This window comes from Carassius carassius, chromosome 11 (genome assembly GCF_963082965.1).
Source record: "Carassius carassius chromosome 11, fCarCar2.1, whole genome shotgun sequence".
NCBI lineage: Eukaryota > Metazoa > Chordata > Actinopteri > Cypriniformes > Cyprinidae > Carassius > Carassius carassius.
Window position 1 is genome coordinate 33,809,329 of NC_081765.1, and position 25,744 is coordinate 33,835,072.

At 36.6% G+C, this 25,744-nt stretch overlaps 1 protein-coding gene across 1 annotated transcript in view; it reads right to left on the reverse strand.

Moving 5' to 3' along the window:
• The window catches only part of LOC132153232 (E3 ubiquitin-protein ligase TRIM39-like), a 70,874-nt gene that overhangs the window by 15,704 nt on the left and 29,426 nt on the right, over positions 1-25,744 (reverse strand). Inside the window, exons 4-5 of the mRNA XM_059562594.1 lie at positions 13,234-13,256; positions 13,032-13,153 (exon numbers count right to left, since the gene is read on the reverse strand). Coding sequence (XP_059418577.1) covers positions 13,032-13,153; positions 13,234-13,256 — 145 coding nt within the window. The remainder of the gene's footprint in view (positions 1-13,031; positions 13,154-13,233; positions 13,257-25,744) is intronic.

Below are 25,744 nucleotides of genomic sequence, written 5' to 3' on the forward strand. Positions count from 1 at the left end.
TTTAAACACATTGTGTGTCACTAAAGCAAGGCACGCCGTCTATCGTCTTATTTTTTTAAATAACCTGATGACCAGCATTGTTTCTTCATATAATTTATGCCCCCGAGTGCTTTTCTCACACGAGTAGAAAACTCTTTCTCTTTGGATGTGTTTGGCAGAAACATAATTTCTACATCAGAAAATTTTTTAAATGTACGACTGAACTTTTCTCATTCGACAGAAATACTATTTTCAAATTATTTACCCGGCCTATGACACTAGGTGTAAATGTTCTTACCTAGAACAGAAAACATACGCTTTGATTATTTTGTAGGCATCGTGTAATGTTAAATGGTTTACTAAAAAAATTAAAGCACCGGCAGCTGTGATTTTCAAAATGAAAGACATGTACGAGCTAAGGATGTGTCAACTATTATCGTCATTTCCTTTTGACCCGGATAATACGGTAATTAATTTTCTATGCGAGTGACACAATATACAGTTCTCATACTATTGGTGTAAATAGCCGTGCTAAAACATTTATGACTATTTTTGCAAGCCAGCAGATCATGTCAAGGGTGTTTCACATCTAAGAATCACAATGTTTTGTAAATGACATTTTTCTTACACCTCGAGATTTAACCGTATCAAGATTTTGGGCGACCGTTCGCAATTTCATCATTTCGTCATCGTGATAGGAATAAATGAAAATTAAGAAATTAAGTTACAGTTTTTCTCTTCAAGATATTTCTTTTAGCGCAACTTCGTGTCTGTCCAAAAAGTGTGATCGCATGAAGCATCGACGCAAAAATGAAGTCTAGCTGTTTTACACTTAAAACTATTACAACATCAAACGTTACACTCGTTTAAGTTTCCACACTCTTGTTGAGACTAGATTACTACTTGTTTTTTTATCCATAACCTTTCGTGTATTCGAGCGGCCAAATCACTAAGAAAGACAGTATAGCAAGAAAACTAACGTTTACAACGCATATAGAATTTATTTATTTTTTTTTGATTTGTAAATGATATTTTTATTACTCCGTTAGATTTAGTCATCGTGTTCGGATAGCCGATGACACAATTCACATTCTGTTTTAAGACTCCTGTAAGTTCATGCTAACTCTCGCGTGGGAAAGAGAGCGGGGTGAGCGCATTCTATTCATTTAAGAACAATTATTAAACATTTGCCCAAACTTTTTTATTATTTTGACAAAACACAACACGACGACATTAAAGATTGTTATCAGTTCCTACGGCCATCTTCTTTGATTCAAATAAAGCAACATCTCTGGTGTACGTGTGTATGTGCTAAACATCTTTGCTTTTCCACTTCTGACAGATTTGTTAGATGGGCTACCGTTGTAATACAAACACATTTGAGAACTACGATGTTCTCACTTTTGTAACGGTTATAGAAAAATGCCATACACACTTTTGCATTTCATAATTCAGTGATTTTAGCTGTAATGAGCACATGAGACAAAAATTGTCAATGTGTGACTCGTAAACATGAATAATTTTATTTATTTATTTATTTTTACCAGAGATAGTCGACCGATCTGTTGACACGTTGTTTTGCAGTTTTCTGATGAAGAGTTTTCTCTGACCGCGGTCAAACATACACTGCCTGTTCATAGGAATTTTACAGCATAAAAATATCACCCCTACATCTAGAGCTCTTGTTCATATAGCCGATGACGACGTTCACATTTTACTCGTCGTACTCGTTTCAACATTTCCGCTTGACATTAAAGAGTAGGCCTATGCCCCTTCGGTCGTAAGCATTATCATCTACCGCGTGCTGAGATTTTTCTGCTTTGTCCACTTTTGACGGATTTGCTAGAGGGACTATGTCACCTCGTTGTAACGTGATTACGTTTAAGATCCATAAGATTGCACTACATTCACCTGAAAAGGTTATAGACTTACTCTTTTATACAGGAAACGCGTATCAGAATAACAAATACCTAATAGTGAAATCCAGTATTCTAAACTATTGTGAAAGTTTTAATGCAACTCTGTAAATAGCTTTTTTTTTCTACTACTGTATACATTATTGTTTGGTTGTCTTTGTACGGTATTTCAATCAATAAACCACTGTTGATAAGTCGTTCATTTAAGTGAGAGACGGGATGATTTTGACTGTTTCAGTCATTCATCGTGTTTAAGGTCTGATCCAGAAACTGCGCTACGACTGGAACTGCGCTCTGTCACGTCTAAATAACCCGTTGTTCTTTAAGAAAACACGAGGCGAGCAGTTTCTGACATCTATTAATTCACTTCATTTTTTCACAACCGCAAATGTTTTGTTTAGCATACATATTAGTTTTAGTCAGTTACATAGGCGTCACGCATGAAGTTTATAGTTATTTTAAATAATTATGATAGAGTTACAGGTTTAAGTTAGTGTGGCGCCTGTAAGCGGTGAAAACTTCAAGCATCGTCGACGACGGTGTTACTCAAACAGCCCATAGCGTTATCTTTTAACAAACTATTGTATTGCGCGTTACTAAGACAAAATCTGTAACAGCGTTCATTAATATGTTGAAATGAAAATAAACATACAAAACTTTATAATGACCGCGAGTTTAGTATAGCCTAACACCGCATAGACAAATGTTTGTTCTAACTCTTTCGCCCTAAAATTGCGAGATTTCTTGACTTTGCCGTGTTTAACGGACTCTAGATCTCATCGCGCCGTAGCGAACTGTAAACCACACACTTTCTCATCGCATTACGCTAAGAAAACATCACATGGTTAAAGCCTTTACACCATAAACTGTCTAAAGTTGTTAATGTACAAGCACAGTAAACTATTTCTACAAAAAATATCATCGCACTACAGTTTTTTTTTTTTTTTTTTGCGTATGATACATCGTTCAACAATACTTTTGCACACTCATTCGACTGTATTTATTACCACCGTTCTCACGTTCCTGCTGTTCATAATGTATATATAATCCTTCATTGCATTCATATTTATATTCTGGATATACTCCGATCGATATTGTACGTATATAGCAACTACACTGTACTTTCTGTATGTCATAGCTTTACTTACTCTGCACTTTTATGAATATAAAACACTATATTCTCGCGCTTCTGGTTCGATGCTAACTGCATTTCATTAGCTCTGTACTTGTACTCTGCATAATGACAATAAAGTCGAATCTAATCTAAACAAGTACAATCGTACGCTTCCAGGACTTTGCTCATTCTTTCTGTTTAAATTTGTTTAAACGGACTTTCACATTCTTATTTTCACCAACTAAGTGTAATTTCCTAGGCCTTGCGGATTGTTTTTCTAGTTTTGCCGTCAACCCCTTTGTTCATACGCCGCGATATCTCTGTGAATCTGCTTGATTTCATAAAATATTTTATCTCTTACGTTATATCATTATACTATCCTAGTTTATATCAGATACAAGTTTGTTTCTTCATATTTCTCTTACATCTACTCCCGTCCATTCTACCCCGTTAGAGTATCCACGACTGTGTACTCATTTGTAAGTCTCTTCGGACGTATGCTAAATCATAAAAATCCAAAAAATGAACTCGGTGAAAGAATATCCAGTGAAGGGATTCAAACTTTTATTTCAACAATACAGTGTTGAATTTACATGCATACAATGAAGTAATGAAGAAAGTGATCAAATTGTTATTACAAATAATAGTGATGACATCACAAGTTATCTAGCCAGAAAAGAAAATCTCGGCAGGCCCTCAAGTTTTGTTCTATTATGAAATTGACGACGGTTTCAATAATTTCATGTATCGCGAACCCATAATGTTTAGCGACTAACATCACACACAAATCCGTTATGCACGTACACAGTCAGAGAGTCTCGTTAATGTACATCTCGTCGCTACATTCGGCCGTCACATACAGAATCTTTCTGGTCGTTACACAAATCGGCGCCTTGCTGGTCGTATACAAGCTCGACAAATCGGGCCATGGATTATTTTTCAGGCTTCTTACAACGTCCATTTCTTTCTTGAGATTTGTTACGCGCTTGGAATCCGTCGTACAATCATGATTCGGATCAGACGCATCGTCTATGATTTTACGCATCAGATCGATCATTTGCTCTCTGTAACATTGTTTAAACATAGAGTCTATGTTGGCTTTTACAGGACACATCTTTCCTTCGGCACAGCCGCACTCCACTTGCTCATCCGCACCAGCGCTGGTAGTGGCAGACATCCTTTTCAGAATTTATTCCAAGACGTAAACCGAGTGTTTTTAAAATCCACGACTATCCAGGCCTTGTGCAATTTTTTGATCGTTTTGATCGCTGAAGCCGATTCTGTCAGTCCACGTAGATAATGTTTTGATTGACAAGATGTTGCAGTTTGATTGACAAGATGTTCGCGGATCATAAAAAATCCTGTGATAACTGCAGAGTTTATGAGGTCAGCCGCTCACAAGGAATAAAGACTAGCCGTAGTCACGAGGAAGTAGTGGCGGATCTTCTGTACATTCGAACAAAAAATAAAAATGAGCGGTCTTGTTTCTACGTATCAAATGTTGCTTGGTTGGTTGTTGAAATGGGGGTGTTGCACACAAAAGCGGAGTAGGGTGAAGGGGGCTTGGTTAGGGTTTGACTCGCGAGAAATATGAAGAAACAAACTTGTATCTGATATAAACTAGGATAGTATAATGATATAACGTAAGAGATAAAATATTTTATGAAATCAAGCAGATTCACAGAGATATCGCGGCGTATGAACAAAGGGGTTGACGGCAAAACTAGAAAAACAATCCGCGAGGCCTAGGAAATTACACTTAGTTGGTGAAAATAAGAATGTGAAAGTCCGTTTAAACAAATTTAAACAGAAAGAATGAGCAAAGTCCTGGAAGCGTACGATTGTACTTGTTTAGATTAGATTCGACTTTATTGTCATTATGCAGATTACAAGTACAGAGCTAATGAAATGCAGTTAGCATCGAACCAGAAGCGCGAGAATATAGTGTTTTATATTCATAAAAGTGCAGAGTAAGTAAAGCTATGACATACAGAAAGTACAGTGTAGTTGCTATATACGTACAATATCGATCGGAGTATATCCAGAATATAAATATGAATGCAATGAAGGATTATATATACATTATGAACAGCAGGAACGTGAGAACGGTGGTAATAAATACAGTCGAATGAGTGTGCAAAAGTATTGTTGAACGATGTATCATACGCAAAAAAAAAAAAAAAAAACTGTAGTGCGATGATATTTTTTGTAGAAATAGTTTACTGTGCTTGTACATTAACAACTTTAGACAGTTTATGGTGTAAAGGCTTTAACCATGTGATGTTTTCTTAGCGTAATGCGATGAGAAAGTGTGTGGTTTACAGTTCGCTACGGCGCGATGAGATCTAGAGTCCGTTAAACACGGCAAAGTCAAGAAATCTCGCAATTTTAGGGCGAAAGAGTTAGAACAAACATTTGTCTATGCGGTGTTAGGCTATACTAAACTCGCGGTCATTATAAAGTTTTGTATGTTTATTTTCATTTCAACATATTAATGAACGCTGTTACAGATTTTGTCTTAGTAACGCGCAATACAATAGTTTGTTAAAAGATAACGCTATGGGCTGTTTGAGTAACACCGTCGTCGACGATGCTTGAAGTTTTCACCGCTTACAGGCGCCACACTAACTTAAACCTGTAACTCTATCATAATTATTTAAAATAACTATAAACTTCATGCGTGACGCCTATGTAACTGACTAAAACTAATATGTATGCTAAACAAAACATTTGCGGTTGTGAAAAAATTAAGTGAATTAATAGATGTCAGAAACTGCTCGCCTCGTGTTTTCTTAAAGAACAACGGGTTATTTAGACGTGACAGAGCGCAGTTCCAGTCGTAGCGCAGTTTCCGGATCAGACCTTAAACACGATGAATGACTGAAACAGTCAAAATCATCCCGTCTCTCACTTAAATGAACGACTTATCAACAGTGGTTTATTGATTGAAATACCGTACAAAGACAACCAAACAATAATGTATACAGTAGTAGAAAAAAAAAGCTATTTACAGAGTTGCATTAAAACTTTCACAATAGTTTAGAATACTGGATTTCACTATTAGGTATTTGTTATTCTGATACGCGTTTCCTGTATAAAAGAGTAAGTCTATAACCTTTTCAGGTGAATGTAGTGCAATCTTATGGATCTTAAACGTAATCACGTTACAACGAGGTGACATAGTCCCTCTAGCAAATCCGTCAAAAGTGGACAAAGCAGAAAAATCTCAGCACGCGGTAGATGATAATGCTTACGACCGAAGGGGCATAGGCCTACTCTTTAATGTCAAGCGGAAATGTTGAAACGAGTACGACGAGTAAAATGTGAACGTCGTCATCGGCTATATGAACAAGAGCTCTAGATGTAGGGGTGATATTTTTATGCTGTAAAATTCCTATGAACAGGCAGTGTATGTTTGACCGCGGTCAGAGAAAACTCTTCATCAGAAAACTGCAAAACAACGTGTCAACAGATCGGTCGACTATCTCTGGTAAAAATAAATAAATAAATAAAATTATTCATGTTTACGAGTCACACATTGACAATTTTTGTCTCATGTGCTCATTACAGCTAAAATCACTGAATTATGAAATGCAAAAGTGTGTATGGCATTTTTCTATAACCGTTACAAAAGTGAGAACATCGTAGTTCTCAAATGTGTTTGTATTACAACGGTAGCCCATCTAACAAATCTGTCAGAAGTGGAAAAGCAAAGATGTTTAGCACATACACACGTACACCAGAGATGTTGCTTTATTTGAATCAAAGAAGATGGCCGTAGGAACTGATAACAATCTTTAATGTCGTCGTGTTGTGTTTTGTCAAAATAATAAAAAAGTTTGGGCAAATGTTTAATAATTGTTCTTAAATGAATAGAATGCGCTCACCCCGCTCTCTTTCCCACGCGAGAGTTAGCATGAACTTACAGGAGTCTTAAAACAGAATGTGAATTGTGTCATCGGCTATCCGAACACGATGACTAAATCTAACGGAGTAATAAAAATATCATTTACAAATCAAAAAAAAATAAATAAATTCTATATGCGTTGTAAACGTTAGTTTTCTTGCTATACTGTCTTTCTTAGTGATTTGGCCGCTCGAATACACGAAAGGTTATGGATAAAAAAACAAGTAGTAATCTAGTCTCAACAAGAGTGTGGAAACTTAAACGAGTGTAACGTTTGATGTTGTAATAGTTTTAAGTGTAAAACAGCTAGACTTCATTTTTGCGTCGATGCTTCATGCGATCACACTTTTTGGACAGACACGAAGTTGCGCTAAAAGAAATATCTTGAAGAGAAAAACTGTAACTTAATTTCTTAATTTTCATTTATTCCTATCACGATGACGAAATGATGAAATTGCGAACGGTCGCCCAAAATCTTGATACGGTTAAATCTCGAGGTGTAAGAAAAATGTCATTTACAAAACATTGTGATTCTTAGATGTGAAACACCCTTGACATGATCTGCTGGCCTGCAAAAATAGTCATAAATGTTTTAGCACGGCTATTTACACCAATAGTATGAGAACTGTATATTGTGTCACTCGCATAGAAAATTAATTACCGTATTATCCGGGTCAAAAGGAAATGACGATAATAGTTGACACATCCTTAGCTCGTACATGTCTTTCATTTTGAAAATCACAGCTGCCGGTGCTTTAATTTTTTTAGTAAACCATTTAACATTACACGATGCCTACAAAATAATCAAAGCGTATGTTTTCTGTTCTAGGTAAGAACATTTACACCTAGTGTCATAGGCCGGGTAAATAATTTGAAAATAGTATTTCTGTCGAATGAGAAAAGTTCAGTCGTACATTTAAAAAATTTTCTGATGTAGAAATTATGTTTCTGCCAAACACATCCAAAGAGAAAGAGTTTTCTACTCGTGTGAGAAAAGCACTCGGGGGCATAAATTATATGAAGAAACAATGCTGGTCATCAGGTTATTTAAAAAAATAAGACGATAGACGGCGTGCCTTGCTTTAGTGACACACAATGTGTTTAAACACGTTTCAAATTGTAGGTGTAATTATTTTACTGACTTTAAGCAAAATGTATATTTGTTATTTTACAGTACGCATACAATCTACAGGATAGAAGGATGCGGATACAGTAAAATACAACTATAAACTTTAAGAAAAGTTAACTTTCATTACACTAGTGTAAAGCGATCTTACAGTAACTGAAAAGCACTACGTAAAAAGCCCGAAGGCCAAACAACTGATGGAAAACACGTTGGGGGGATACTGTCGGTTAAATATATCGTTTTAAATAAAGAATATAATATGGATAGTAAGGATACTTTTAATATAAAATAGAACTACAGCTGTACAGGCGGTCATTTTTATATTTTAATTTTGCTTTTAAATGGAGGTATTTTGGAACGGTTAAACAGAGGCCCTGCAAATGTCTTTCCTGCTCTGTGTCTGAAAGTACCGTAGATATGTGAAAGGTTTACGACCGTAGCAACGCACATAAATTACATCTCTAGGATGCGTGGGTCCAGAAACCCATCTCTCCTGAACCATCTTTAATGGGTGAATACGATCGAGGGTCTTTCTCTGAAAGAATTCTTCTAAAAGATCAATCAACTTCATCTAAACTTCACAGTCTATGCTGCGACAAACAAATTTAGCATACATTTAAAGCAAAATCAATATTTTTAGCTTCATTTTTAAAACATACAGAAAGACTTTGGCATCATGTTTCATTGTCTGTGTGTGTGTGTGTGTGTGTGTGTGTGTGTGTGTGTGTGTGTGTGTGTGTGTGTGTGTGTGTGTGTGTGTGTGTGTGTGTGTGTCAGTGTGTCCGTGTGAGAGAGGGAGAGGGAGACAGAAAGATGGTATTAAAAACTTTGAAGATCATGCAAAAAATAAGAACTTTAAAGAATCTAAAGTGATTAATGCATAACGCATCTAATATAATATAATTATATATATATGATATGATATAAATAATTATTATATAATATTATATAAAAATCTAAATATTTTAGGTAATATATATCATCATTTTGTTGAATTAAGAAACATTTAAACAGATGTAATGAATTACATCAGATGTAGTGAGGGTACTGATTATTCAAACATTACATTAATGTTAACTTTGAAATAATGTACCCCTCTGGCTTAGATCATGCGGTCTGGAACTCCACCCTCGCCGCGCGCGGGGTGTGTGAAGCACCCCCCTCAGGTCTCACATACAGGAGAATACCCCAACTTGGACCTGTGAGATTCTGTTTATGATTTAAACATTTTACTTTTATTTTTTTAAGTCGTATTATTTTATTTTGGGATATTTCATTCATGTTTGGACATCTCTCCCCGGTCTAAAAAAATGTAAGGGATATTTTTTTTATATGTATCATCAGAAATGTTTATTTTATATACTATGCTATCACATTTAAAATAAGTGATCTTTTTTTTAAGTTATACTTTTTTTTGTTTAATGAATTGCTTTAGGATGATGATGTCATTATATAATTATTTATTTCCATATTCTTTAACCCCTGGAGTCTGAGTGGGTTTTGGGGTGACTGGAGGTATTTTGGCCTCCCCCAGACATTGGTGTTATAAGTATATGTTGAATACATGATTAAAAATGTATGATAAATGATTTGGTTTGGTTTAGTAACATGTCTGTTACTGCGATGTGTTTTATAAACATGATGAATACTTGTTTAAAACGTGTGTTCTGGTTTAGTAACACGTTGTTATATATAATTGTATTTATTTATTTTTTCATATTTTTTAAAATAGAGATAAGTCTCTTTTTAACTTGATATGTTCATGCGTATGTCCGCTTGTTTATTTGGTTTATCAGAATACATATATATAGTGGAATGGATATTATAGTGATATAACAGGGTACGTGTGGTTTATGATTAAATGTATAGGGTAGTCATAATTCAGATCGCTTAAAAACGAAATTTAATTAAAAAAAATGCACGTGCATGCAGCATTTTAGTGTGTGGTGGTACTGTAGGTGTACGGTTAAAATAAATAATTAAACAGCTTTTTGAAAAAGATATGATATAAAGATGGATATAAAAGGTTTTAAATATAATATAGAAAATGTTTTGCAACGATTAATGTGAAATGAATTTAACTGAATTGTGTCAACGACACATCCGGGTTCCTCAATAGACCATATTCTTCATTGTGTTCAATTATATATTTTTTCCCCGATCCTGGTAAAATGTATATTTTTAGTGATGACTAAAACGAATGTAAATGTTTTGTTTTATATTGTTTGCGAATGTATAATGTGTTTATATTCATTAAAAGAAGAAAATAAGACTTGGAGACGAATGAATGTATGAGAGGGAGAGAGAGAGGGGTACAAGAGATGCTAGCCGCGCACCAACCGTAATTCATAGGTGAACCGTCAGAAAACTGTCAAAACACGGTACTCCTGCGTGAGATACGTTAGTTTTAATTAGCAATGGCTTTGAAGATATTGTGATTTTGTAGTAAATTCGGACGAGTGTGCACTGTAGCGTGCAGACATAGACAGTGGGACACAGAGGGTCAGGATCAAAGCTGATGTGAAAACAGCTTCTTCTGCCCCCTAAAAAAATGGATCTTGTTTTATTTGAAACAGTCGGTTTCGGTATATTTTTTAGAAACGTTTCATTTATAACCTTTTTAAAAGAACACAATGTTTTTCAACCTTAGTTAAATTGCTTTTAGATTATGTATATTATATAAAAGATAGAATATAAAGAACGGCATGTTTTTCAACTTTAGCATGATAATTAATTATATTATATAAATTATATAAATATTATATAAATTATAGAATGTTTTATATATAAATGTGAAATAACTAAAATGTTTTCAACTTTAGCATGATGATTATTATATTATATAAATTATAGACTGTTTTATATATAAATGTGAAATAACTGAAATGTTTTTCAACCTTAGCATGATAATTAATTATATCATACAAATTATGTTATATATATATATATATATATATATATATATATATATATATATATATATATATATATATATATATATATATATATAAATGTGTAATAACTGAATGTCACATATATGAAATAAATAAAATGTTTTTCAACTTTAGCATGATAATTATTATATTATATAGATTATATTATATAAATTATAGAATGTTTTATATATAAATGTGAGATAACTGAATGTCACATATATGAAATAACTAAAGTGTGTTTTAAACCTTTAATTGTTTTAGTAAATTCTATAATGTTTTATATATAAATTATATAATGTTTTATATATATATATATATATATATATATATAAATGTAAAATAACTAAAATGTTTTCAAATTTAGCATGATAATTACTATATTATATAAATGATATAATGTTTTTATATATGAATGTGAAATAACTGAAATGTTTTTCAACCTTAGCATGATAATTAATTATATTATATAAATTATATAAATATTATATAAATTATAGGACGTTTTATATATAAACGTAGAACACACCGATCCCATTTATACACTGCTCAGGAATGTAATGGGAGGGTGGAGAAGCCATATAATCACACACACACACACACACACACACATAACCGTATAACTGGGATAAAGTTCAAACAAGCTAACTGACACAAACTTCAAACAGCTTCTGTCAAAACCACATGATCGATGCATCGGGAGGGTTTCCTAAAACCATGATTTAGAACTAACTAGGTCAATAGGGTAAAACTTTCTGTCAAAACCACTTGATCGATGCGTGGGGAGTGTTTCCTTTACCGTTTAAACTAGCCGTCAAAAACTATAATTTAGTACTAACTAGGTCAATAGGGTAAAACTTTCTGTCAAAACCACATGATCGATGCGTGGGGAGTGTTTCCTTTACCGTTTAAACTAGCCGTCAAAAACTATAATTTAGTACTAACTAGGTCAATAGGGTAAAACTTTCTGTCAAAACCACATGATAGATGCGTGGGAAACGGTCATAGGTTAGCCCATGAACTCATTCCGGAAGTTCAACCCATCCATCATAAGGTCACCGGAAGTTCAACCTGTCAAAAGGTCAAAGGTCAAAGTCATAAATCATCATGACATAAGCAGCATCATAATTACTACTACTTACATTGATCATAATGAATTAATTTATCAGGATTGAAAATTGGACACAGAGATATAGAGGTATGAACATAGCCTGCTTATTCAGTCTAGTCTGTTTCTGTTTATTTGAAGTCACAATAGCCTATATACATCACATTTAAAAATAATTAGAATTTCTATATTTTTATAAAAGCTCCCGAAAATAAACATAGTTATATTTTTATGGCATAGGCAATGCGGAGCTAAACTCTCGTGACGAGACTTATGACAGATAAAATGTTACAAAATAAAATACATGATTGTGAAGGAGAATAAGAAGCTGACGTCTGATTTTTTTTTGAGTATTCACATTTACCATGTTTACTGTGGTAACATTAACACCTAGCGTGCTTAGTCTTTTGCACCGGATATAAATATTTCTGTATGGTCATTATAATCCACATCGGACCAAGTTATTTCAAACAGTTTTTTGAGCTCAACTTATTTTAAAAAGTTTTTAATGCTGGTTTTTATAGCTTTTAGCTTTATGAAATGATCCGCAACGACGATGATCTCCAGACGCACAGAAACTTGTTGATGAATATAGACGAGCCGCGCCTGATCATATATTAGTTTTAGCTAATCTCATCTTCATTGACAAAATGAACACTGATTATGACACTAGTGCAATTGATCAAACACATCAGACATGCTCCTCTGATCACTGTCATTGTTTGTTACAGTAAATATTTTAGATTTGCCGATCAATCAAACTGAACTGAGATCTGCTGTATCACTGTAACTAAATATCATGTGGACCAAAGTTGTTCTTCTCTTGTTTTCGGCTCATTTTGGTGTAGCAGCTCATCTAGTTATTCACATAATGCTGAAATCTGTCAATATTCCCTCATGTGTCATTCCCAGTGTGTGTGTAACAGCACAGATCTTCTCCAGACTCACTGTTTTGGACGATGTCCTGCATCTTCTTCCAGACTCTGAAGGGCAGGTTGCCCAAGTAACGCGGCACATGAATCAAAGCTCCAGAAGGCGTCTGTGGATCCGGCTGTGATGAGATCTGGACTCTGGAAAAACATTCAGGATCAGAACTGCAGTGGCTTTGGATCAGAAGCAGAGAGAGCAGAGACACCAGCAGATCACTCACCTTTCCATCGTGACTGGAAACTCCTGCAGAACAAACACACCATTGATCATCAAGAACTCAATCAATCATCAATCAATCAATCAATGGATGATCTGAAATCAGACCTTCAGAAAGCAGACGTCACTGGCTTTCATCATCTCCTCCGAGTCTTTGATTGTGTGTGAAAGAGCTGAGATGTGTGTGTTCATCTCCTCCAGCTTCTCCTTCATCATCTGCTCCTCTTCCTCTCTCAGTGCAGTGCAGAGGTGGGTAGTAACGAGTTACATTTACTTCGTTACATTTACTTGAGTAATTTTTTGGGGTAACTAATACTTTTCGGAGTATATTTAAAGATGGGTACTTTATACTCTTACTTGAGTAAAGTTTTGGGGAAAAATCTGTACTTTTACTTCGTTACTGTGGGCGACGCTCCTCTCGTTACTTTATCTTAATGCAATAAATGTTATAAATGCTTCAGTTTATTCCAAACGCGCCGTCTACTTTTCTCTGGGCAATGAGCGATGCCCATTAGTGAATGATTCATTCTTTTGAGTCAATTCTGTTCAAAGGCTTGATCAAACCAATTGGCAAAAGAGTGAATTGGTTCATGAATCAGTTTGAATGAGTCGTTCAGTTCCCTGCCGCACGCGCTGAGCGTCTGAAGCGCTTCACTCAGAGTTGTAACGTTTAAGAACAGAAAAAGCGTTGAAAACGTGACTGGAACTGCACTGAATTGAAATCTGCAAAGGTTATTATTTGCTAGCGATGGAGATCCTTATTAGATGAACACCGCGTGTGCCGTCTACTGTTTAACAGGTAATAACTTGGGCTACATTCGATTACAGTACACGATACCACTGTGACATTAGTTTGTTGTACGTGTGTGGCTTATAACAGAGGGGAGTCAAGTTAAATGCAGCTTCCAAAAGACAAAAAACAGCCGATTAAGATTTTATTAATTTTAATACAATCACACTGGTGCAAGTACGTTCAGCGAGTCATATTATCAGCTGCTAAATTCAGATCTGTGATTGCTTGCTGGCGCTTAGCCAAAGATAGATGCGTTTATACAGCGCTGCGCATTATAACAAATCACACATGATTCTTTTGAGCTTATTAAAGCATTGGCCAATCAGATGAGTCATCGCTAAAATGCCGGTGCTTCCTTCACTCGCTCACTGACTGAATACCTCTTTCTGGCGAATTCTCTCGCAGGAACAACAAAGTGCAGATGTGTGTACGAATCTTTAATTAAGATATTGATTTCACAGTGTTAACAGTTTCAGTGATTTTAATGGGAGTTTCTGAGAGTGATTGAAATCTAGACTGTCAGTGAAAATTATCTTTAATAATGTAAATGTTATTTGCTCTCTTTCTGAACAATGAAAGATTAGTAGCAATATTTATATCACATTAACTTTCAATGTTAAATTCACATTTAATATAAAGTCAGTCGTATTAAAAATATGTTATGGCATGACACCTATATCTGTTACTTAAGTAAACAGACAGGGTTTTATAATAAATTACATAAATTGGAGTAAAGGCTGATGAAATATATACATTTATACAAGCACACATACATTACCTACATTTTATCTATATATCTAAATAAAAATAGGCTCAGTATATATGACCCAAAGTAACTAGTAACTAACTACTTGAGTAGATTTTTTATCCGATACTCTTTTACTCTTACTCAAGTAACTATTCAAGACTAGAACTTTTACTTGAGTAAATATTTCTAGAAGTACTTTTACTTTTACTTGAGTATAGTTTTTGGGTACTCTACCCACCTCTGCTCGATTTTAGCCGGGTTGTGGGAATCTGAAGGAGGAGCTTATCTTTGGATCTAAGGCCTCTAGTGGGAAGGTAGGGATGAAGTAGATCGGACAAATAAGAAGGTGCTAAATCATTTAATGATTTTAAAACCAGTAGTAAAATTTTGAAATCAATTCTAAAATTAATCGGAAGCCAGTGAAGGGATCTTAGGAGGGGGGTGGCATGATCAAATTTCCTCTTTCCCTTCAGAAATCTCGCCGCTGCGTTTTGAACGACCTGTAGGCGTGACGTTTGGGACTTAGATATACCAAAGTATAGGAAATTGCTATAGTCCAGGCGAGAGGTAATAAGAGCATGGATAGCAGTCTCCATGGAGCGCTTAGGGAGAAAAGATTTGATTTTTGTTAAAGAGCGAAGAGAGAAGAAGCTGGACCCAATGACTGTGCTTATCTGCTTGTCAAATTTGAGGCACCTATCTACCATCACACCTTGATTCCTTACTTGGGGAGGGATGAACTGATTTAGAGATTCAAGGTCAGGGTGATTACTTAGCCTGGATTCTGAGGAGTTAAAAACAATGACTTCTGTTTTGTCTGAGTTCAGAAAAAGAAAATTATTGGCAAGCCAATCTTTTTCACATCCTCAAGACATGCTGTTAAGTTGCCTAGAGAACTGTTATTTTTCCTAGACACAGGCATATGTTTTGTGTTAACAATTTAATACTTTATATGTTCTATGTTTAACATTTTAAATTGTTAACACAAAACATGTTACAAAGCGAGCAATATAAGTGCAAGTTAAAGGAGTACGCTGACTTTTTGGGGCTTTAGCTTATTCACCGTATCCACTACAGTTAGGGTGAGGCTCCTTTGTCTGTTCCGTGTTGGCGCGCTGCATTTCACATGCGCCAATTTCATGGTCGTTACAGTGCTCATGCTCCAACCTCCAACCCAACTTGTATGCTTGTTAACTTGAATTTACAAATTGAATTTACAATCAATTCTAGGTTGGTCCAACGATTGTTGAACCAACGTCTTTTCACTAGTTATGCCAACATTTTTGCATTTAATTGTCCAGTTAACTAAAATATAATCATTAGTCTAACTTTTTGTGAGTTGGATTTTTTACAGTGTAGAAAGCTGTGAATACTTATGAATACTGTGAATTCAGATACACTAATGTAGCGTATTGTTTTTGTTTGTTCGTCTGTCTAATACACAGTAGTGAAGTGAACACATTCAGACATGGAGACTGGCACCATTCAAATATATAACACCCACTTTTCATTCCCCAATCAGTTCCTTTCCACTACAATAAGAAAAATAAAATACTGCATGATTTAATTCCCTATTTAACTGATTTCTTGTTTGACTCTTATTATTAGATGTCCGATCAGCATCTCTGTTCTTTTGTCTGAAGGACTGAAGTGTATAAACTGATGCGGTCTCCTGTAAACTCCCATCCCTTCATGCCAAAAGCAGACGGGGAGTGAGACAGTACAGCTGAAGAAGAGTTTGTCACATCTCCATCTTTTGACAGATTTTACACTTTCAGAATAATGTCTTGAGTAAGATCTTGAGAAATCAGTTCAACTAAATGGTACAGTTTCTCTACATGTCAATGATGATTCTGAAAGAAAACACACCTGGAACGTGATGTTGCCTTAAAAACACACAATCTCCACACGCATCTAGATGAAAGATAAGTGTAATAACGTTCTTATTTTAGCAGAAAATTTGCTTAGTAAAGTAGGTTCAACAGCATTAAATTAAAGTTCACACATTTTATCATTAATTGAACTGTGCACATTCGTTTTAGACACCCTTTGTTACGCTATTACACCTGTAAGGTTGAAAATGATCAACAACTGTATTTTCTAGCGTCTGCTGATGTCAGTGATGCGACTCACTTCAGGAGAGGCCAAAATGAAAATTCTAAATCAGTGCTTTAGACATGAACCTTCAAATTTACAAGTAATGCTTTGCATTAAGCTGCAGTAAAAAGAAATGTTTACACGGATAGAGTTTCAATCGACTTACCCACACGAGTGCTTGAGTGTCAGGACAGGAGCACTTCAGGAGCCAATCAGATTTCAGCTAGGGTCAGTTTCCCTCTGGCTCCGCCCCTAGATCCACCAGTGCCCTCACACAAATCTGTTTGGTGTTTCTCTGTCATTTTTAATGTTTTATTAAGTGCACAGTGCTCCAGCTTTAACCTTGTCAACATAATTGTCCCTCTTTTGTTTCTACTACCAACCCTAGTTACGCTGATACTCTTTTAAATATGATATAGATGTCTCTCTTTCACCTCTCTTTCTCACCTTTCTTCACCTTTTTACCCCCAGACTAGTATATCTTGTTGACACTTTGAGACTCTTCCTCTGATTTCTGATGGAGCCACACTCCTGCAATCCTATTGGCTGGTGAGTGTCATGTGACCCTGTAATATTCCCCAGTGACTCTGGATCTGTTCAATCCTGATATTCACTCAGTTCTGGATTGTGAAGCTGAAAAACTGCCCAAAACTGATGATTTGATGTCAGAGAAGTTGAACGTGTGTTCAGTCCTTGAATCCAGTGACTGTATTTTATACAAAAATTAAACAAAATAAAAGCCTTCATGTGTCTCAATGAGTCATCTTTTTAATAAATCAGCAGCCTTAGTTATTTTGTGTCATTATTTTCAGTATTTGTGTAAATTATGATGTTCTCAGTCATTGAAAAAACACAAAAGCAGAACATTACCATATCAAATGTAATCAAGGCAAAGTTAATTAAAAAAAAAAATCTCATTTCTATTTCTTTATATTAAAGAATATTCTGTATATAAAAATACCCACAACCAGACTAAAGTTACTTTCCTTATTGATTAAATGATTACATATTATTTGCACAATAGCAATAAATTATGAATCAATTATTGATTCTTCCTAATTCCTCTTTTTCATCTTTTAAATATTCCCTTCAAAAATATCCTACTGCTTATATACACTCAGAAAGTCCAGTTTTCTGGACATTCACACAAAGATCAGGTGGCTACAGCATTTGAGCACTGGATTTACAAAAACCTTTTCAATTTAAAAGCGTTTTCTCTACATTTCAACACTGCATCAACTACTGATGAACATTCATTTTTATTTGAATTATCACTCAGAAAGTTATTTAAACCATGTATTGCTATGTCTTGGAAGGCTTTTGTGTTTTAAACACATTAAAATGCACATTATTTACTTGTAATGCAGACATTCCCAATCTTTTTTTGTCCTCTGAACCTCTTTCACCCAATATTCTGACATCAAGTACCCCTGAGATTTAAAAATAAATATTTCAATAATTAAGCATCACATTTGCATATTCACAGTTCTCTGTTGGTTAATAGTTATGACATGCAGGTAAACAAATAAAACATAACTTTTTTTTAGTAATTGTCTTATTTTGAATGATGTTATTTTAAAGATATTTACTTTAATTGTACATTTTTAGGATTTAATTAATTATTAGCTTTTCATTAGACTCACAAACCCCTTCAGTTCCTTTACGAGGAAACCTTGATGTAATATAATGTTCAATGCACTTTCTGTTGTTCATTCCAACAAATGGAATATATTTTCTTACTCTTTGTATTTTTATATCAATATGGTACAAGATCATTCTATTTAAATCAATGTGATAAACAAATGTGGTCGAAAGATATCTAAAGGTAATCTAACAGTAGTTTAATGATATTGTAATGTAATTGATTACGTTACTTACTACATTTTTTGTCATGTAATTTGGAATCAGTAACAGATAAAAATTTGTAAGTAATCTATCCAGCTCTATATATATACAGTCATGGCCAAAAATATCAGCACCCTTGGTAAATATGATCAAAGGAAGCTGTGAAAATGAATCTGCATTGTAAATCCTTTGGATCTTTTATTAAAATTTTTTTTTAAAAAATCACAAAAATCGAAACTTCCATTGGATATTAAAGGCGCAATATGTAATTTTTCTGCTTTAAAAATAGCAGATATCACTATATCTATGTTATATATATTTTTTAGTTGTGTACTTACATTATCCCGAAAGTTTCCACGAACTTTAAAATCCAGAGGAAATTATAGTTTAATTAGAAGACACGGCACGTTTCTTTATTTCCGTTTTGTCGCCCATCTATGGCGTCATATAAACGTTGACCCCTCTAGTTTATCTAACTTCCTGCGGAACTGCCAAATACAAAGGTGAACAGAAGCAAAGACGAGACGAAGAAGAAAAAGTAGTAGCTAGCCTTGATCGAGACTATTATATTTATATTTATATTGTTTATATTCGTATTTATACCTCAATCAATAACTTAGTTATGGATCATGATTATGCTTTGCCTGCACGTTCTGTGAAGCGCAGTCAAACGTACGGGTGAAATAAATGACCTGAGAAGGTTTTGGGACAAGAGAACAAACAAGACACGGGTAAATATTGGAGTTGCATTTCCAAGATAGAGAGAGCTTCGTGACAAGCTGAAACTACAGAGAGATGCTTGCATTCTAATAAACAGGTATGCATCCATTCAGCTAACTGTATCTATCCGTATATTTTGTGAAACGATGATGTCTTGTGTGAAACGCAGACGGACTAGCTCTCATGTAGAGTATAATGTAAATCTACATGTGTTCTATATCTAGCTGGATAAAGTAGCTTCAAATGCAGTTCACTATCTTGTTCGATATCATAGTATAAACGTAATTATAATTATTAATGAAATGCAACCTTTTTTTTAACATATATTACTACTAGCTAGATGGAATATTGATTTGATAGGGGTCTGATAATTCATATATCTCTCCGTTCGAAAAGACATGATTGTCAAAATACTAGGCTGCTGCTGCTGTAGGTGAAGGGAGACCGCTAACAGACCAGGCTCTTGTCTTCATGACAACAATATCTATACTTCATGTTGAACATAAATATAAAGCCTACTGATAAAGAACACCGTCAACAGTATTGACGGCAAAATAGACTATGTTTGACAGGTGCAATATTTGAAAATCGATAATTATTTATTTATTTTTTAAATTACATTTATATCTGAATTTATGTCAACCTATAGACTTTCAAACATCAAAATGTCATGAATTAATATGTATTTGTGTACAAAATTACATATAAACATATTTTCCTATTATATTTTGCCTGGAAACGCTTCCAACACGCACGCGTGTCGCGTGAAAAATAGGCGTCGGTTCTATTTCTAGCAAGCACGCGTTTTCCGCGCGCCTTGAGCCGCGCCTGAGACGCGCGGCTCACACAGGCAGTCTGCAAGCTCTAACCTATTAACATGGGAGTTTAATTAAAAACTGACACTCAATTACTTTATTTCCAGTTCAGCACTACAGCACTTTAAACTTTACTTGTACATAATGTAGTCATCAAATCTCTTTGGCAAACCTCTTGCCCTAGCTGGGCGCTCACAAACTGACACTGGCGGCTGTGATGATGCCTTGGAGAACCCAATATTTGTAGGGGACTCTAGTGTCTCCTTCTGCTCTGTAGGTGTGCAGTCTGGGTCAGCAATGTCCGGTGTCACTTGAACTGCTGATTTGTCAGGATCCACAGACAAGTGAATTCTGTTGCGATGGTAAGTGGCTCAATTTTCTGTCATGACTGTGTATGATCGAGGGGTGGTATGAGGTTGTACCACAACTGCTTGGTTCCATACACGGCCTTGTCTAATACGGCAGCTTTCACCTGGTTGGAGGGAAGGCAGTTCTCTTTTTCCCCGGTTGTAGTAGCGTGCCATCTGTTGTTGTCGAGCCACCAACTCATCTCTACCCTGCACTGTAGGTTGAGGCATAAGTTTATTTGAGGTTACAGGCAAGATAGACTTGAGACGGCGACCCATAAGCAATTGTGCTGGAGTGACTTGGAGTCCGCTGATAGGGCTGTCTCGGAAATCAAGCAGACACTTGTAAATGTCCTTGCCATCCTCTGCTGCTTTTCTCATCAGTTGTTTTATTGTTTGCACAAACCTCTCACTTTGTCCATTGGACTGTGGATATGTGGGACTAGACGTCACCAGGTTAAAGTTCCAATCTGCGGCAAACTGACGAAAAACATGATTGGCATACGGCATATTGTCACTCACCAGCGTGTCCGGCACTCCGTGCCTGGCAAGAAGGGACTTTAGCTTGTTGATGATTTCTTGTGCTGTCTTGGTTTTCAGACTCACCACTTCAGGGTACTTAGAGAAGTAATCAACGACGAGTAGGTGATGTGTTCCATTAAAAGTGAATATGTCAGAGCCCAGCTTAGCCCCTGGATGGTCTGGCACTTCATGTGGCAACATTGGCTCCTGGGTGTTGTTTCTTTGAAATTTTGCACATACACTGCAACGAGCAATTGCATCTTGAATGTCCCTAGACATCCCTGGCCAATACATGATAGCTCTGGCTCTGTTTTTGCACTTCTCAATGCCTATATGAGTGTCATGTAAGGCAGAAATGATCTCCTGTCGCAAAGATTCTGGAATTACTAATCTGTCTCCTACAAAAACAAGTCCATGCTCGCTATATACTTCATCTCTCAGTTTGCCAAAACGGTTGTGCTAGGGGAGTTACGCTTGCCTTGTGAGACGGCCAACCTTTCTGACTCACTGATCTTACTGCCTGGAGAGTCGGATTCCTGGCTGATGCTTGCTGTATCTTCTCAATTTCTTTGGCTACTCATTGGAAGTACTTCCGTGACGCTGTGTCAGATGGAACATTGCAGGTTTGATACTTAAAGTATCAAAGTATCCGCAATGTACATATGTTTTCCAGGGTGGTACTTCACATGTATGTTGAATTTTAACAGACATAACAGCATTTGCTGGAGCTTTGGTGAAGCCTTGTGCAGTGGCTTTTTGGTGATAATTTCGAGCGGGCAGTGGTTGGACTGTGCTGTCACAGGTCTGCCACACACATACTGGATGAACTTTTCAGTTGCGAAACAGATCGCCAGCAACTCCTTTTCAATTTGAGAGTAATTTTGTTCTGCTGTGGTCAGAGAACGAGATGCATATGCAATGGGATGATTATCCTGCAGCAAACAGGCTCCTAAACCGGTCGATGACGCGTCACATTGTATCACAGTGTCTTTGGTTATATCAAAAAACTTAAGCAATGGCTTGCTGCTGATAAGTGTCTTCAACGTCTTAAGAGCTGCGGCATGCTGCGGTTCCCACGTCCATGCTGTGTCTTTTTTGAGTAGGCTCCGTAATGGCGTTGTCGTTGTGGACAGATTAGGTATGAACTGTGACCAGTCATTGATCATGCCCATGATCCTTAGCAGATCCTCTCTTGACATTGGGTCTGGCATGTCAGTTATGGCTGTCACTTTTGACTTGTCAGGCTTCAGACCTTCCTTGCTGATCACTTGACCCATGTACACGAGTTCAGACCTCTTGAATTTGATCTTTTCTTTGTTGAACTTACAGCCCATGTATTTAGCTCGCTGCATCACCTCATGTAATGTCTTGTCATGTTGATTCTCATCTAATGAGGCTACAATCAAATCAACTGCTATAGTATGCACATCTGGGATGTCCCCAAAAACCATCTGGTTTCTCCGCTGAAAAACTTTGCTTGCACTTGATATTCCAAATGGCATCCACTGAAAGGAATATCTCCCAAAGGGAGTATTGAATGTGCAAAGGTCAGCACTGGCTTCAGTGAGTGGAACTTGCCAGTACGAACTTGTCTGATCAAGCACAGTAAACACTGTTTTCCCTGATATCTGCCTGATCACATCAGAGCTGGTTGGGATCATGAAGTGGTCTCTTCTAATGGCCCGATTCAGATCTTTAGGGTCAAGGCATAAATTAAGTGAGCCGTCTTTCTTTTCCACTACAACAAGACTATTGACCCAGTCTGTGGGTTTCAACATTTTACGGATAATGCCAGCTGCTTCCATATCATCAAGCTTTTCTTTAAGATGAGTATGAAGACTCAAAGGCACTCTGCGCGGCGGGTGAATTACTGGCGTCACGTTGGGCTTCAATTTAATGTCATATGGTTCTTTGAATTTTCCTAGAGCACTAAACACATCAGGGTACTGAGCAATCAGATCTTCTTGAGTTAATGATTTTTCAGTGTTGTCCATTCTTTGAATGAGTTGTAGACCAGAGCATGCTTGACGACGTAAGATGGTTGGTCTGTCTTCAGTAGTGAGGAAAAAGTCATATAACTCTCTCATAACTGCATATAAAATATTGATACGAGCCATGACTGTTTCCTACACATACAGGTTCTTTTTCAGCAACAGGAAACCGGGATGTTTGGTCACCCTAGTGTATGTGTGTGTGTGTTCCTGTATATGGTTTATAAATATCTGACATGTATTACAATGTAAACATGGCTTATGAGGACTATTCCTGTGCCCTCGTAAACCAAATGGCTTTAAAAAATACTAAACGTTGTTTACTTGAAATTTTAAACCTTGATTGAGGTAGTGTCCCCGTCAACTACATATGCGTGTGTGTGTGTGAGAGCGAATTAAAAAGCCTGGTACACGTCGCTAGAAACATCATACAGCGCTCGCTGTTCCTGTCAGAGTTCAGCTAGTTTATTCTCCTGGTCAATAGTCCACATTCGCCGTGGCGCTGCCGTCTTTGTTTTCTGTGGTTTTTCTAGTTCGTAATTGGTCAACTTCAGATAGATCAACAAATCAGCTCGTTCAACCGCACACTCCACGAATTCAAACCGATAGCTCACAAACTTTTTAGACCTGTTTAAAAATGATGGGGAGGTCGGGAAGTGCTCGTAAGGCCAGGCATACACTGTGGGGTGTTTTTTTTTATTTTCCCCATCCGAATTTGAGCCGAATTCTAACTCGAACGACTCTGTTTCCGGTTGGGCCGATTTTCGTGCTTTGTTTGTCATGCAGTGTACATGGGGAAACGAGAGGCGATTAACCTCTCCCGACCAGCAATCTGTTGGTCGGATGGATTTCTGACATGTCAGAAATTTTGGTCGCCTCTCGTGAGATATCGCACTATTGAAGCAGATACGTCCAGATACGCAGACTCCTTTTTTTGGACATTTCAGCACACAGAATTGCGCATATCACCAAAGCAGTGCGTTTATCCTGGGAAAGCATGTTTATTCTGAAACCGTACAGTGAACGCATAATCGTGAGCTTTGGCTTTACATCGCATGCAATCTACTCGTACAGTGTTTGTTGGTACCTTACTGAAATTGCACAGAAATCGCACCGTGTATGCCTGGGTTAAGCCACTCTGCTCGGCTCGTAATTCCTCGCAAATGGTACGAGCCGCGAGCATACATTATTTCCACCGGATTGAAAAAAATTGCATGCAAACTCGTACTACAGCGAAAATCGCACTGTGTACGCCCGACTTAATAATTTATTCATTACATTTATATAGCGCTTTTTCTAGGCACTCAAATAGCTTTACATAGTCAGGGGGTATCTCCTCATGGACCACCAGTGTGCAGCATGCACCTGGATGATGCGACTGCCGCCATATTGCTCCAGAACGCCCACCACACACCAGCTTATTGGTGGAGAGGAGACAAAGTGATGAAGCCAATCGCTGGATATGGGGATTGTTAGGAGGCCATGATGGTCAGAGGCCAATGGGCGAATTTAGCCAGGATGCCGAGGTCACACCTCTACTCTTTTCTTAAGTGTTCTCTGAGTCCGACATAATTTAAAATAATGAATTTTAAAAAAACTCTGAGTTGATGAACTTGAGATGAAACCAATACAAAGTGAATCAGTCAGAAGGAAATTGTCACAGTGTAAGATTAGGTTAAGGCACTGTGACTAGCCTCATAGCCGGCATATAAATGTATACGCGAGTCTGTGTAATGTTGTAGTATATTGTGCATCTGTGTTTTGAGTATGTTTGCTATTGTGATCACTGTTGCTTTTCAACCATACGGATCCAAGCACCATTTCATATCATCTCCCATAAAACATTGAAATAACTACAGACACAAGTTATTTATCCACGATCATTTATTGGGCAATAAACACACAAAGATTGCAAACACTCACCATTTTCCATTTTCCAGAACCAAACCTGTGCAACATACAACCTGGGACTTTTATACACTTTCCATGCTGAGCAGCCATTTTGTTGTGACATCATATGGGTCACCAGTTCATGCCTGTTTAAAAATGTATTGTTTCTGGTGTTTAAAGTCTTAATGGGTGTTGGATATGTGTGTCTAACTGTTTGTTTGTATTTATTTTCATTACTGTGTATATTTTGTTGACCAGTGATTTTTGTATGTTTCTATACTCAGAGACCCCCCCCCCCCCTACCAATTTCAGAATGGTTCCATCCTGGGGTGGAGCTAAGAGTATAAAATGGCTCCCACACATTCAGTCTGGGTGGGTTGTTTTAGGGGTTCGTGTTGGTAGTTGGTATACAGAGTAAATAGTGTTTTCTGGCTTATGGGGTGCCGATCGATCGATCGATCGATCGATCAATTTAGCTGAACTAGCTTGCAACTACTTTGTATATATTTTGTACAGTTTTATTTGATTGTTTTGTTACTTTTCCACCATGTGTTGGGGTATGTTACTACGTGTGTGTGCCAATAAATCACCCTTCACATGACTCCAAGTAGCTTCTGTGTCACTTTTGCCTCCTATCGCTATGGTCAAATCCTAACAGTTGGTGTCAGAAGTGGGATTTAGTAAGTGACACAGAAGTTCCCACTATGCCGCCGAAGAGGAGAAGTCAGCTAGCAGCTGTCACTGATG